The 15973-nt window shown below is 39.3% G+C and overlaps 1 protein-coding gene across 2 annotated transcripts; it reads right to left on the minus strand.

Annotated features, from left to right (window-relative positions):
• Positions 1 to 749: 749 nt before the first annotated feature.
• On the minus strand, positions 750 to 15512 carry LOC121632872 (elongation of very long chain fatty acids protein 6-like). Of its 2 annotated transcripts, none has more exons than XM_041974648.1 (4): positions 15274 to 15512; positions 4494 to 4625; positions 3024 to 3175; positions 750 to 2023 (listed from the first exon to the last, which is right to left on the minus strand). In XM_041974648.1, exons 1-4 carry the CDS (start codon positions 15354 to 15356, stop codon positions 1593 to 1595), a joined length of 798 nt encoding a protein of 265 aa, XP_041830582.1. In that variant the 5' UTR covers positions 15357 to 15512; the 3' UTR covers positions 750 to 1592. The 2 variants fall into 2 exon arrangements, with proteins under 2 accessions (XP_041830582.1, XP_041830583.1); XM_041974649.1 differs by lacking the exon at positions 15274 to 15512 and adding an exon at positions 10216 to 10339.
• Between the last annotated feature and the right edge of the window lie 461 nt (positions 15513 to 15973).

The raw sequence follows: 15973 nt of genomic DNA on the forward strand, positions 1-15973 counted from the left end.
ACTACTGGCCTGATACATCTGCAGCATTAGTGGGAATTTATGGACAAAGATATTTTAGAAAACGAAGCTTAAATGAATGCATAAAAAAAAAAAAAAAGAAAAATACATAAAAAATATCTGTAGTGAACTCACGGCCAAAATTATGGCATCTTCAAAAAAATAAAAAAATAAAACAAATGATGAAATACAGTATGAACTAACATCTGCCGGACGATGCTCAGGGTATTTTACGAGTCTGTGCAGGCCAATCCAGCTCTTCATGCTGTTAGCTGCTGGGGCAGCAGGCTGAAGGTGGCACCAGCAGACCCAACAAACCTTCACTAAAACCAGTCATGATGTGGAGCTGGACTCTGCGGGTTCTGTCAGACAGGAGGATGCTGTCCAAGTTAAGGACTATACAGGACCGATTCCACCTCTTTGAAACAGAACGCCACAGGAATCATCCCTTCCTCTAGACATCAAACTCCACATTGCACTGAACCATAACCTCTTGTAAATATTGTAAATATGCATCTATTTGTTAATATCTTGTATCATTTATATTTCCTTTTCACTAAACTCGGTACCTTATTCTACTTCTCATTTGCACTCTTATTTTTCTTTTTCCTCTTACTGTGTGTGACTATTTTAAGAAGCACTGCAATGCAACAAATTTCCTTCTGGGATTAATAAAGTTTTTTTATTCTGTAAATGCTTTATTTATTTCCCAAATCGCTAGTTTTGTTTGTTTGGGTTGTTTGTTTTTTTTCATATCCCTGCTATTCAACATGTTGTGCTAAACACATCTTCTGATGCACCTGAACGCATCAGTGATGCAACTTCGGGTCTTCGTGTTTTGGGACTTTAAAGACTGTTTTAAAAAAGTTTAAACAAAAACTTGTAAATACTAAGCAGAAGACTGGACAAAACCATAGTTTGGAGCTTTTTACAATAGAAATGTAAAAATTAACATGTTTTCTGTACACAGTGGTTAAACGCCAGCGAGTTTGGGAGAACCTCTTCTGTAGCTAAATGATTCTCTAAACTGCTGCTCAGCTGGAGATGCAGAAAAAAACTAGTTATTTTCACATTTCTGGTCATTTGCAGGCTAAACAAAAGATTTTCTACAAGTGCTTATACAGTAAGACACTATACAGTCAGTGTCTTACAGGCTTCAAACCGAGTATAAAGATCCCTGATTTCAACATTGTGCAATTAATAAAACGTTTTATAAACTTAATAAGTGCTTTTCCCTTTAGATCAGTTTTAACAAATATATTAAAGGCAACCTTTTTAACACATTTTTAAAAGATTATTTGTCCTCATGTTTTTTAGACATTAGCTGAGTCTGAGTGACCAAGACATTATTTAAAATAAAATTAAGTACTAAAATAGTGCGTCTCCTCTCCCTTCTTTCTCCTAACTATAAATGAGATCACAATAAAATGTGCCAAGTACTTCCTACAACCTATGACATCAAAGCTGCAGATGGCAATAAAAGTCAATCAGTAACAGCAGGAACACCAAATAACCAGTAAACCAGCTGTGACTCACTCATTCACGGCCTTTCCCTGTTGGTCATTTCTGCTGGCGGCACATTTTAATACAACATGTTACTCTGCCTTGGATCCTTTATCCCTTGAGGAGTCTTTGAGGTAGCTGTTGTAGAAGAACAAGGCAAAAAGGACCAAGTAGCTGAGGTACATGAGTGAGCCCCAAGTAATGTTGCCCATGTTGGAGGGACAGCGCACCTCATGCATCCAGAGGTAAACCAGGCCCAGGACGGCCAGGCCCATTGCCATCTGCAGGATCTGCGCGACTGTGATGATCATGGCACAGGGGCGGGGCACCCGCAGGCCGGCCGCTCGTGCTGCGTAGTAGGTGTACATGAGGGAGTGAACCATGTAGTTCATGGTCATGAACCAGCTGCCGCCTGCCACCTGGTCCTTGTAGGAGTACCAGGAGTAAAGCAGCACAGTGATGTGGTGGTACCAGTGCAGGAAGATGAGGCGCTGCTTCCGCAAGATGATGAACATGGTGTCTCCTGACGGTGGAAAAGAAATCGTCAACAAAAACCAGAGGCAAGTATAGAGACTCACCTGGTCACTTCTGCTATGGATTCAGTGCATTGCAAAAATAGTCTGTCTAACCAAGTCTCATCCCCTCCAATTTTATTTGTAAAGTTCTCTAAAAACACTGTCAACCACAGTGCTGTCTTACATCCACCCAACAGCTCTTTATAATCTTTAGTGGGCGATATACTGGGCACAAGCAGAATGTATAAAATTATTAATCATGTTTTTAGAGTATGTCTTTTATTTCTGACTTAGTTACTAAACCCTAAAATTTGTTAAATTGCATGCATATTAAGTACCATGTTTTCCAGTCTATAAGTTTTTTTTCATTGTTTGGCTGGCCTGCGACTTGTAGTCAGGTGTATTTATATTATATATATATACATATATATATATATATATATATATATATATATATAATTTAACGTGTTTTTAAATGTTAATTCATGTCGACTGACGTGTGAAAATTATTAGCCGTGTTTGAGAGGGCTCTGGGGCAAGTATGTCATTAGGTTGTAAATAAAGCGCCGTCTGGGTTGTACATATGGAAAAGAAAAGGATGGTGTTTGTGGAACTGTTCACTTTGGGAACCGTTTCAGACTCCCCAAAACGCCGGTTCTGTGTTGACGAAAATCCAAAACCATAAACAACTGTAGCAAAATCACCACAACTCATCCCATGTGGATAGGGTCTTAGTCCCTGGGGTTTAAGGGTGTCATCTTCTGTGAATTTCAGTTTAACCAGTTTTTAGAAATAGATTCAAAACTCTCACTGGACACAAATGTGTTATGTCAGAGTCACAGCAGCGACATTGTTTAAACTGTCAGTGTGTAACATTAAGTGTGATCAATGTTCACAGTTAAATCCGGTTTAATTGAATTGGGATTAAATTTGTCACCCAGCTCTGCTGCACAACCGTGCTAGTACAGTAGGCCGGAAAGGACAAAGAAAAGGAGGAGGAGGTCTTACCCAGCTCAGGGGCTTTGCTAATAGCAAAGGCGTATGCCCAGAACTTGGTGATGGGGGCTCGGTAGAAACTGTTGTCACACACAGACTCTTTGAAGCTGCCATGTGTGAGGACGTGCAACATGTATGATCCAGTCCTGACTGCTCCAATGATACTGCAGAGCAACACAAACAAACGGTTAAACCCAAACTTTATGCAAAATATGAAGGTCCTTATATAAATATGAAGGTTTACATTTTCAGGCAGTGATGCATGCAATTATGTTTTTTTTTTTTGTTTTTTTTCCAAGCAACTTGCTTCTAATAAAAGACATCAATGAAGCAGAGAGCACACAGTTCAAACCATAAAAACTCAATATTACTTATCAATGGGAGGTCAATAAACCCTTAAAAGGTCTCTACAGCGACGCTTCAGTGAAGTATAGAATATGTTTCCTGCAAACAATATTGACTCTAATGCGAAGCTGGTATTTTACTAGCCAAATTTAACTATAATTCAACAGAATCTTCACATGAATGAAGCATATTTAAGTGTATTTTATGTGAAAGAAACATCAAATTACATGTTAAATGTCCTTTTTCATGCAAGTGGCCACAGCCTTAAAGTCTTAAACCTCACCTCTTGTTAGGCATAAGAAAATTCAGTATTTCAACACTCATCTAAGCTAATTTAACATGAAAAAGTTTTTGTTAGGTTATAGATTTGAAATAAATTAAATAATTCTCCAGGGATTCACTTTAATCTGAGTGTTGTTATTAAAAAGGAACCGAAGAGGCTTCAGGAAATGTAAGGAAAACAAAAGAAGAAAACAAAGTAAAAGTTCTATATTAAGTTCTGTGAGGAATGTTTGTTTAAATTGAGTCACTTGAACAGTTTTTACATTTTAAACACTTCCAATGAGAAAACTTTCACCCTGTAGTCTTACAGCAGAAATGTCTTCCTGAAGCTTAAAGCAGTGATTGTTGAATCTCTCTTGACTCAGTGAGAAAAAAATCAAAGAAATTTACAGAGAACATGTTCATTTTAACAGTAAATCAGAGACAGTTGTACCAGATTAAATATTCTCATTCTGTGTTGAGTTGGTTTGCAAGATTTTTACACAAAGTGAGGGTGGCTGGAGCTACACCTGAAGCTGTAAAACCTCCCTTCACATATGAAACCACCTCCAAAGATGCCAGCATCTGATGTACAAAAGATACTGTTATAAAATCCTTAAAAGATTTTGTTTTTTTAAATATCTATTTTATGTTTTTTTTGTTTTATTATATTTCTCTTTAGTAATTTTTTTTTAACCTTGTGCATTTATCTATTGTTTGCACTTATTGGTTGTTTCTGGTACCACTTTAGCTCCTTTCTTATGTAAGCGTAGATGGGAATGAGAATAAACTCCTTTGAATCCTGTTTACTTCTAAGACACAATCTTGTATTAGGTTGAGGGTGTAACAGTCTGCTGAAGCTTGAATGTGACTCACCTGAAGACGGCCAGGCTTAGAGACCACAGCGCTAACGGCCGCCGCAGGTTCAGCTTCGGCCTTTCTCTCATGAAGTGCTGGCCGCCAAACACGAGTGCAGCATACAGGCCACAGAGCATAAATGACTTGCTCCTGCAGAGAAGAAACAGCCATTAATCAATCAATCAAACTATTTATAAAGCAATTTTCATACCTTAGTAACCATCAGTGGCAGAGTTTAAGTTCACTTAATTTTGAGTTTAACAAATTGATAATTAAATAAATAATAAATAATACATTTATGGCGGAACCAAAGTTTTGGTGATGTTGAAGACAGGACTTCTTTTTGGTGCTCACTATGCACTAACAAAGGGCTGCATGATATCCTGGCAGAATTAAAAGAAGACGTTTCGAACGGCATGCTATAATGTCAAGCACCAGGACTAAAGCAGACTCTCTCAACAGGATGATTTCATTTAACCCACTTTGAGTTAATGCAACCAAAAAGGCTTGTTTTATTTCCTTATTTGTTAATGTGTGTGCTAATGTGTTAGCCAAGTTGACGTGACACTTAACCTGCTACATTATGAAACGTGATTGTTTTAAGCTAACTAGTTTGTAAACGTAAGCTATTGAATAATATGCTTCGTGTGGGTTTATTCTCTATGAGAATGTTTATGTGATATAAATATATTATGTGTTTTTCTGGTCATTCTCACGCCATGGTTGACAGATTGTGTGCAAATAAATGCCAGTAAACAAAGAACGCCTTGTGTCTGTAATTCAACCAGAGAGGTTACAAAGTGCTTCACATAATAAAACAACAAGAAGACAAGAATATAAAAAATTTAGACAACCAGCTAAAATGTCATTGCAGTAGTCAAACCCAGATGAAGTATGAGATAAAATAATTTCTATACATCACTTTGAGAAAGGATGCTTCTGATTTTGGTGCACGTTTAGCATGTAAATAAATGAAGGACACTTTAGAGACGCGTTTTTCTATTCTATTCTATTCTATTCTATTCTATTCTATTCTATTCTATTCTATTCTACAGTCATTTAGCAGACGCTTTTATCCAAAGCGACTTACATTTGAGAGTAAGAACAAGACAAGCATGAATTCAAACAAGATGGGGCATCATAATTAAGTGATGGTCAGACTGCTTTGAGTCCAGTTGAACCCAGGTGCTGTCATGTAGTGCTAGAGGCAGTGCATATAATTTTTTTTTTTTTAAGTTTTTTTGGTAGTTTTTGTAAGTGATTTTGTTTAAATACAAACATCACGATTTCATCAATCAATATCATCTTGGGCATAAGTGCACACAGCTTCTTCAGTACTTGGTTGAGCCAAAGAGCTGGACAAATCTTTCTAACTCATTCTGTAGAAGAGTTAAGCTAAGTGTGGAAATACTCCTTAAACAACTGAGTCTTTAGCTTGTTCTTAAAAGTGGATACGGACTCTGCGGATCGGACAGAGTTTGGTAGATCGTTCCACCACCGGGGGACAACAGAGGAGAGGAGTCTAAATACTAATTTTGTGCCACGTTGTGGTGGGAGCACTAGGCGTTTTTCGCTGGCAGAGCGTAACTGTGGAGAGGGAGTGTAGCTCTGGATTAAGGAGTGGAGGTAGACCAGAGCCGTTTGGGTTATTGTTTTGTAAGCCAGAAGCAGAGCTTTGAATTTGATGCGTACTGCAACTGGAAGCCAGTGAAGAGCAATTAGCAGCAGAGTGACATGAACTCTTTTGGGCTGGTTGAAGACCAGACGTGCTGCTGCATTCTGGATCATCTGCAGAGGTTTAACTGAGCATGCAGGCAGGCCAGCCAGTAAGGAGTTGCAGTAGTCAATGCGTGAAATGACCAGAGCCTGGACCAGGAGCTGGGTCGTGTGTTCAGTCAGGTAGGGTCTGATCCTGCTGATGTTGTAGAGAGCAAATCGGCAAGACCGGGTAACCGAGGCAACATGGTCCTTAAAGGTCAGCCGGTTGTCTACCATGACACCAAGATTCCTGGTAGAAGACGTAGGCACAAGTGTGATAGAGTCAAGCTGCACGCTTATCTGTGGCGGTAAGGAAGGATTGGCTGGAAAGACCATAAGCTTGGTCTTGGACAGATTTAGCTGAAGGTGGTGATCCTTCACCCATGCGGAGATATCAGCAAGGCATGCTGATATTCGCATTGAGACGTTGTGTTGTCAGGTGGGAAAGAAAGGAAAAGCTGAATGTCATCTGCATAGCAGTGGTAGGAGAAACGATGAGAGCTAATGACTGCACCGAGTGAGGAGGTGTATAGTGAAAAGAGAAGAGGGCCAAGCACCGAGCCCTGAGGCGCCCCTGTTGTCAGCCCATGTGTAGGGCAGGTTGGCTGTGGAGCAGTTTCTGGTCAGCACCAAGTCAAGAGTATTGCCAGCTTTGTGTGTTGGGGGAGTCTGTACCAGTTTGAGAATGAAAGAGTAGATGAGAGCCAGAAAGTCAGTTACCTGTGGTTTGCCAATGTGAATGTTCATGTCTCCCATGACAATTAGTGGTGTGCCATCATCAGGAATGTCAGAGAGAATCATGCCCATTTCAGAGACAAACTCATCTATACTGTCACCTGGAGGGCGGTAAATTGTTTGTGTTTTATTTGTGACTTAAATGACTTAAATAAAAAGTACTAGTCAAAAATTTGTGCAGGTGCTTTGCAGCATAATGGGCTTTAACCTGGTGAATGTTCTTTGTTTTAATATTATTTAATGTTTTAATGTGTTTGTTTCAATTTTGTTAGGTATTGTGTTGTCCTATGTAATCCCCTCACGTCCGTGTTCACGCTGCAATGTTGGCCAGGTCGAGCTCATTAAAGAGTTCATCTATATGGTAAAACAAAGGTTAAATAAATAAATAAGATTTATCCAAGGTTCCTTACAGCTGATGTGAAGAGCAATGTAATGCCATCTAGGGTAACTACATAATTTGAGAAAAGGGAATCTCTGAGGTTGAGGCCAAAGAGCTGTGGCCTCTGGTTTCTTTGAGTTCAAAAGAAGAAAATTTCAGGTCATCCAGGCTTTTAAGTCTCGAAGATGAGTTTGTAACTTAAGTCACTGAGTAGTTTCATTAGACTGCATACTGTAAATAGAGAAGAAAGGAAATAAATGTCATCTTTTCCTGATGATATTGCCAAGAGGAAGCATGTACAGAGAGAACAGGACTGGTCCAAGAAAAGAACCCTGTGGAACACCAAAGCCAACTCTGGTAACTGTATTAGACACATTAACATGTACAAACGGATAAGAATTACTTAACCAGTATGTTTTATTCATGCATGCATGTATGTTGTATTCATTACTATATAATGGGAAAAAATTAAATAATCATAACATATTAATAATCAGAACAATACAAAGATTTTTGGCATTTAAATTTTAATTCTTAAATGTGTACATCTTCAGTGCTTCACTGCACAGGTTTCTGGTCACACAATTACAAAAATGTCTGTGTTCAAGGTGCTCTTCGGGAATTTGTCTTTTCCCTAGAAAAGTATTTTAAAATGTTCAGTTTGTATTCTTACAAGAAATCTGCAAGATCCAAACCTAAACAGCACCATGCTGTTAGATGGAAATTTGAATTAAAATCAACATTTAAAATAATTAATTAACAAGTGATTTTTTCATTCAGATACAAGCAACTGTGTGAGTCTGTCTGTCTGTGGCATTATTTATTTCCTTCAGTGATAAGACAAGTTTTGGAGATAATGACTTTCCCTGGCAAACAGCACTGTTAAACCCTAAATCACACGCCAGACTCAGGCGATAACACACACAAAACACTCTTACATAAAGAGGGTATTTCACAATCAGGGTAAAGGACCGGACAGCTGCAGCAAACAGCAAACATGACAAACTCTAACAGGCTCACTGAGGTCATTCGTCAAATCAGTACAGGTATGTCATGATTCACCAAACTATGTACATATGAAGTCCACCAAACTCTCATGACACCACCCCTTCATTTTTAATACAGCAAAGTTTAGCAGAGATGAGCTGCTGGACCAGACTGCCAGTTGTGGGTGATTTTAAGAAAAAAAAAATCAATAAGAGCTGGCGGCAGAAACCACAGCTGATCTGATGGGGGAGAAAATCTGTGTTTTCACATTAAAATCCAGCATCTGTCTTATTTCAATAGACAGTTGTTGGGAGAATACAGCAGATGAGTAATCCAGACTGGCACGGTTCATGTTAAACTGAGTTGATGACGGTTGACCCAGTTTAGGCCAGAGGGGGGTTTGACCGTTGCTCCCAGTTTGTTCCAGTGCGGTGTACAGAAACATCTGGTAAAGCCAAAACCCTTGAGATGCACAAGGACTCAGGGTATTGGGCTTATTGGGGCGGCAGTGGCTCAGGCGGTAGAGCAGGTCGTCGGAAGGTCGGCGGTTCGATTCCCGCTCCCGCAGTCATCTGTCGTTGTGTCCTTGGGCAAGACACTTAACCCTCCTTGCCTCCAGTGTTGGCATCGCTGGTGTATGAATGTGTGGATGAATGTTCGGTGATGGTCGGAGAGGCCGTAGGCGCAGACTGGCAGCCACGTTTCCGTCAGCTTGCCCCAGGGCAGCTGTGGCTACACACGTAGCTTACCATCACCAGGTATGAGTGAGGAGTGGATGAATAATGGATTCACACAATGTAAAGCGCTTTGGGTGCCTTGAAAAGCGCTATATAAATCTAATCCATTATTATTATTATTATTATTATCAGGTCTGCAACAGTCAGTTTGTTTCTTGATGTATAAGCATTTTAATTCGGTTTTTGAGTTATTTTGTTTTGTTAAGAAAATAGAAAATATTTGGCACAGCTTGGCATTAAAGGATTTTTTTTAAATCTTAAACAACAAAAAACTGCAGAATTAATCATAATGAAAATGTTTATCAGCCTTTAGCTTGAACTTATTGTTAATTTACTACTGTTATTGTTATATAATAATCTCTTTTGTGATCAGCTAATTTGTTAAAGAACTAAAACCTTATAAAAATACCGATCTAACACCATCACAAACAACAAAAAAGCTCAGTAACGTAAAAAGCAGAATACTTCACGAAGAAAAAAATAAAAATAAAATAAAAAACAGATTTTAGAGCATGTGCTTATTCAATGTGAAATATCACCAAACTCTACAACATCAAAGCTCTACTCTCAAGCTTCTGAGATTGTATACATACATACATACATATATATACATATGTGTATATATATATATATATATATATATATATATACATATGTATATAGCTGGGTCTGATGTTCAAGTGTTTGTGTGCGCTGCTGTTTGGATTTGCATTAATATAATGATGGGTGAGATTGCTGTTAAACATGAAAGGGTCGAAAAGAAGAGTGAAAAGTGAAAAGAGTGACAGTGCCAAAAGAAACAAATAATTAAAAGAACACACATCCGCACTGAGAGCAGTGTAGTGGAGTCGGGGAGTAAATTTACTGTTAACTAAATGATCTTTTATGGCAGTTTTATGGATATAACTGTCACACCCGCACCTGTCACAGTCTGCCCAGCCAAACTCCCCAGCAATCACTCCCCTGATCATCTACACCTGTTCCTGATTCCTCACCCTGCCACAGTCACTCCAGTCCTGCACGACAGCCAATCACTCTCCGGATCTGTAATCAGTCACACCTGTCCTCGATCTCTTCACCAGTCCTTATATACCCCAGCACCACGTTCAAGCCCTGTCGGACCTTGACGTTGCTTCCTACCTACCTGGACTACCCCTCTTTCCATGCACGGCTCCATGTTTCCTGATGTCCCTTCAACTCCACCATGTTCCTTCAGTCGTAAGACCATGCACAATGTTTCTGTTTGTTTACTAAATCCTTGTTCATCATCCCTTGTCTCCGAGGAGTCCATCCATAACAACAACATGATCTAGTAAGAATACAGGGAAATTTAAGTGCATACCAACAAGTCAGTAGAGCCACGGATTTGCAGTACAGCTGTCCGTTAATAATAATTTATCCACCAAGATGATAGCGCGAGTGCCTTCAGCGATGGAGTTCCTCCTGATGGGAAACAGGACTCTTCGCCGATCCAGGGTCTCTCTGAGATATTGGTGGTTTATTCCGAAGTTGGTTCCCTTCAGTTCGCGGCCCTGGTTCTTCACCTGCTCCTTCTGTTTGAAGCTGATGAACTTGGCTACAATGGGTCTTGTTCTGCTGGACCCTGGTTTCCGGTCAGTGTACGTTCAGGCAATTCATTTTTTCGTTTTAAACCAAAATCGGAAAAACGGAAGTGCCGTCGTTTACAAAAACAGATTTTCCTTTCCTAGTCCCAGAATTCAAAGACGAAAAACAAGAAGAACCTAATTAAAAATCCATCCCGTTTTTGGATTTTGATAATTCCTTTTTTTTTTTTTTTTTTTTTTTTTTCCTTCTGAATTGAAAGAGGAAGAGATGTTAACAGGCGGCCCAGAAGTTAACATAATTCTTTTAAATTAAAAGCCTAGATTAACACGTAGCAACACTAACTGCGCTGACCCATAAAAAAAACAACATTAATATGTTCTTTCACGCAGACAATGACCCTGAGATAATAAAAAAAAACTATAGAAATGAAAGCCTAGACGGTAACAAGTAACCAGGATTACAAAAGATTGTCCACTGTGATCACAGTGCTGTGAACTTTTCATATTTATTATTTCGTGCTGGCTAAGTTACGTTGAACGTCTGGAATTTATCTGTACTGAGCCGTCATATTACAAGGTGGAACACTCAATCTGACAAAGCAGAAAATCAGCATTTTCATGCTGATTTTCCAGTGGGTGGGTCATTTTGCACAGTTTTGTCAATAGCAAATACAGGCTAAATGGTGCAGTCTAGAAAAGTTGTTTCATCAGTACAGGGTAGGAATACTTCAAATATTCTATTTCCTTACACAACTGCCGTTACTGAATCACCACAGGTGGCAGACTACATGAGGGAAAATGTGTCACGGTTTCTGGGTTTTGGTGGGTGTTTTGATCATGGTTTAGGATTTTGGTTTTTGTCATGTTTAGTTCGGTCTTGTTCTTGGTTTATAGTTCTTGTTATGTTCATGCTTCAGGTTTCAGTTTTGTCATGTTTGGTTTTCCCTCTTGTGTTCCTGTGGTTTCTGTTCTGCCTCATTAGATCACCTGGCCTGATTGCTCATCCACTTCACCTGTTCCCCATTACTCCTTCCGTGTATATATGTCCCTGGTTTTTTAGTCACTCCTTGTCAGATCCTCTTATTTGGTCGTGTGTGGTTTAATTCATTGGATTTATCCCTGTCTTGACTTCTGGAATAAACCGGTCACCTGCACCAATTCTGCCTCCTGCCTCTGACTGCCTGCAATTGGGTCCTCACCTCCTCCGACGTCCGCCATTCATGACAAAATGGACTGGACTTTGGCAGGCTATACATACTGAAGTCCTTATTTCAAGTGGGACTGCCAAAGATTGAACAATATACCATCCACTCCAATGTACAAAGGAAGCTGTCGCAACTAGAATTAAATCCGGATTAAATGACCTGGCTTTCCCATAGGAATCTTGGTAATAACCAAAAACACAATGGCTTTCATTCATAAACACTCTGACACCGTAATGGCAGATTCAAAATGTAGTGTGTTGCCGGTTTCTGTGCCCGGCTTGTGTTGACAACATAAAGGAGAGACCACAACCAGTTTTAAAAGAAATGACCAACCTTTTAATTTCAACATAAACAAATGCTTTGAACTAACTTAACCATAGCTTTTTAACTGAACAGAAAAAGCACCAGTTGAGATAATAATGAAGAAATTCTATCCCCTGCTGACAGGTTGGAGGATGTCTATCACGTCCTCCAATTCTGTTAAATGAAACTGCAGGACACCAAAGCTGCTGTCCCTGCATTTTGGGCATTTGGGTGAAGTCGTCACCCATTCTGAAACGCAGGTGTCACAACCAATCAGACTGCAGCAGCAGGGTGCTACCACTGGTCTGGCCATCACTTCTGCAAGTAAAATTGAAAGTGATAGATCATAAACAAAGGTACTTCATGGCATTTTCACGTTATTGTTCATGGCAGTCCCACGTGGAATAAGGACTAGTACAGCCTGCCAAAGTCCAGTCCATTTTCCCTCATGTACGCTGCCAACTTGTGGTGATTCGATAACAGCAGTTGTGTAAGGAAATTAGACGTTGCCCTGTGTTGTACTGATGAAAATCTTCTCTAGACTCCACTATTTACTTTTACTATTGAGAAAACTGCACAAAAAGCCTACCCACTGGAAAATCTGAATAAAAAGCTGATTTTCTGCTTTGGCAGATTGAGTGTTCCACCTTGTAATATGACGGCTTAGTACAGATAAATTCCAGACGTTAAACGTAACTTAGCCAGCACGAAATAATAGCTATGAAACGTTCACAGTACATTACTGAAACATCTATCTGCAATAAGAAAACACAGAAAAACAACAAAATGTGGCCAATGGTTAAGTTCAACAAAGAAAATAATATAACATCATCATTATTATTATTGTTATGATGATGCTGTCATCATATAACAATATCATAATTATTATTATATATTATCATGCCGTTATTGCATCAGTATTAGTACAATCTTCACCATCACCTGCTGAGATCGGTCTGTTGACCTTTGCCTCATGACTCCTTGCACCTTATCTACTTGCCGCTACCTTTTTTGTACAAATTAGTAGAAATGACTTTGTATGTCTATCTGTCTGTCCTTTATAATTGGTTAAGTAAATGTTTTTTACCTAATGTTCTCAGATATGTCGCTGAGGCAACATTTAATCAAACTATAAAGGAAATTTTAACTGCACTGTTTGTGTGATCTCAACGGGGTAAACACTTCTCGAGAAAATATGAGCATTTTAAGTTCAAAATTATTTTATTGAGTCGTCTGTCATGTAATATGCCAGCTTAGCACAGCAGTTAAACGTAACGTAGGAGTTCACAGCACTTTGATTACAGAAACGGTGAACAATCTGTTGTAATCCTGGTTACTTGTCCTCCACTAGGCTTTCATTTTTATATATATTTTTTTTTTAATTTTATTACTTCAGGATCACTGTATGCCTTAAAGAACATATTAATGTTGTTTTATATGGGTCAACCATATCGTCTGTGGGGTCAACGCAGTTATTTATGTATGTATAATATAATATCCAATGTACTTGCATGATGCTACGTGTAAATCAATGCTTTTAATTTGAAAGAATTCTAACTTCCGGGCCGCCTGTTAACATGTCTTCATCTTTCAATTCAGAAGGGGAAAAAAGGCATTGCCAAAATCAAAAAATGGGTCGGTTTTTAATTTATTTATTTTTTTTTTTCTCGTCTTGGAATTCTGGGAATAGTAAAGGAAAATCTGTTCTGTTTTTCAGTTTATCCAATTTTGGTTTAAAACGCAAAAACGAATTGTCTGAACGTACACGGACCGTTTCCTCCCGCTCAGATGTAGGACTCTGTGAAAGGAGACGTTTTTCACCGTTTCATTCGGGAGCTTCAGGTGAGCTTGGATGAAGTTTTTCACCGTGGTCTCAGGGTCCTCCTTCATCTGCTCTGGAATTCCTGCAAATACCAGATTCTCTGTCATGCTCCGCACCTTCAGATCGATCGCCGTTTCCTTTATCTTCTTATTTTCTGCAGAGAGTCGCTGAGGAATTCTACCGATCTCTGAGGCTGGCGTTCTCCCCAGCCAGAGTTTCCACCTGCTTCTGGCTGAATTCCAGTGGTTCACATAACGCCTGGAACTCGAAGAATTTCCACCAGGCTCAAATGTGGGTCAAAACGACTTAGTTTCTTATCTATAGAAATAAGAACGTCTGTTGAGTCGTTCCCATGTGGTGAAATAGCTCTAAGTGAATCCTCTTGGGCCTTTGGTGGAGGTGGATGAGGTTTATGTTTGGTTTGGCTTCCCCATGACGATTCTGGCGTAGCACCGATCTATAAAATCTGTCAGGCTGGCCAAATCCTCCTCGCTGTGCTCCAGAGTGTACCATAAAAGACATACTGTCCTACTTTCAAGACTTTTTTTTAAGACTGGCAAAAATACAACTGAATGGATGGGGCTGATTTGCCTGGTTTGAATCTGCCACCTCACAGGATCTACATCAACCATCTGCCCATCCCAAGCTTGTGATTTTTAAAAAAATCTCTGCAAAACCTTATGCACACACTACCTCTGCTGGTGCCATCACATCTATCAGTGTTTGTGGGGAGTGTATGGCTCCTGCAGCACTTTTCCCCTGGACTTTACCAGCTTATCTACAGAAACATCACCACACCTTTTCTCAGTGTTGCTCAATAACAAAGTGCATGGGAAAAAAAAGAGAAGAAAGTGGTTCAACAAGGTGGAGCTGCTTAGTGAGGATTAATCACTCCATCTGCACAGGACTTGGCAATGAGGAAGACATTTATTGCACATTGTATTTTTTTTGTTTGTGCATTAACACATTGCTAGATTAAATTATAAGGTTTGCATGCTTAGTTTTTTCCTAAAGTCAGGCCTGAAATCACGTGTCCTGCATTATCACAAAAGATTTTAATTAAAAGCGTTTTTTTATGAGATTATATGCTGTAGCTGTTCCGTGACACGTTCACGCGCAATAAAATGGCTTTAATTTATGAGGCAACGGCTCCCCGTGGAGAGCAGCCCAGACAGGCCAAAGGGGGGCAGACAAAAGCCCACCGGACATCTCTCTCTGTCGGCGAACAGAAGCTGGAGACCAGCCCAGCAGTTTAGCTTACTTAATTTTAGTTTGTTTTGTGAACAAACTTTGAGCTTTTTACTCACCAGTTTTCTTGCATCCATTCCGCAGCTCGTCTTTCGTCGAAATGCCGCTCGAAATCACAACTGCTGAGCCCGCTCACGTTCATCTTCTTCTGCTCTGGAAGTTTCTAAATGGCTTTTAAAGGGATGAAATTAACTAAACAAAGTTGCACAGGTAACTGACGGGCTGCACTGTAACTGCAGCTCGATTTTACGCACTCAGGTCCTGTGCAGGAGGATGCGGGGCTGTCAAGTTCCTCAGTGCAGTCAAGCTAGACACCGGAAACTACGCTCTTCCGGTCTGTACGTTCAAAATAAAAAACTTTCTGAGAAGAGTCGTTTTTTTGTTTTTGTTTTGTTTACTTAAATAAAAAACGTAGTTTAACAACATCAATACACAAAACACCTGCAAATAAAGACAAAATGACCACAATGAGCCACAAAAAGAAAAAGAAGAAAAATTTATACATTTAGATGCAAAAACAACCACAAAGAGATGTTCAAAACACCTTTAAAATTAGACACAACATTATAAAAAGAAAAAATACAGTGTATAAGTCTAAAACACTATCTCGTCATAAAAAAGTTAAAAAAGAAATCAAGGGAAATTATATGAGTGTGCAAACTATTATAAGTACAGATCAGAACTTCCACTGACAAAAAAGATGCAGAATCACAAATGCACTAGAAAAGAAAAGAAAAAATAGTTATTATATTATTATTA

Source organism: Melanotaenia boesemani, chromosome 21, assembly GCF_017639745.1.
Source record: "Melanotaenia boesemani isolate fMelBoe1 chromosome 21, fMelBoe1.pri, whole genome shotgun sequence".
NCBI lineage: Eukaryota > Metazoa > Chordata > Actinopteri > Atheriniformes > Melanotaeniidae > Melanotaenia > Melanotaenia boesemani.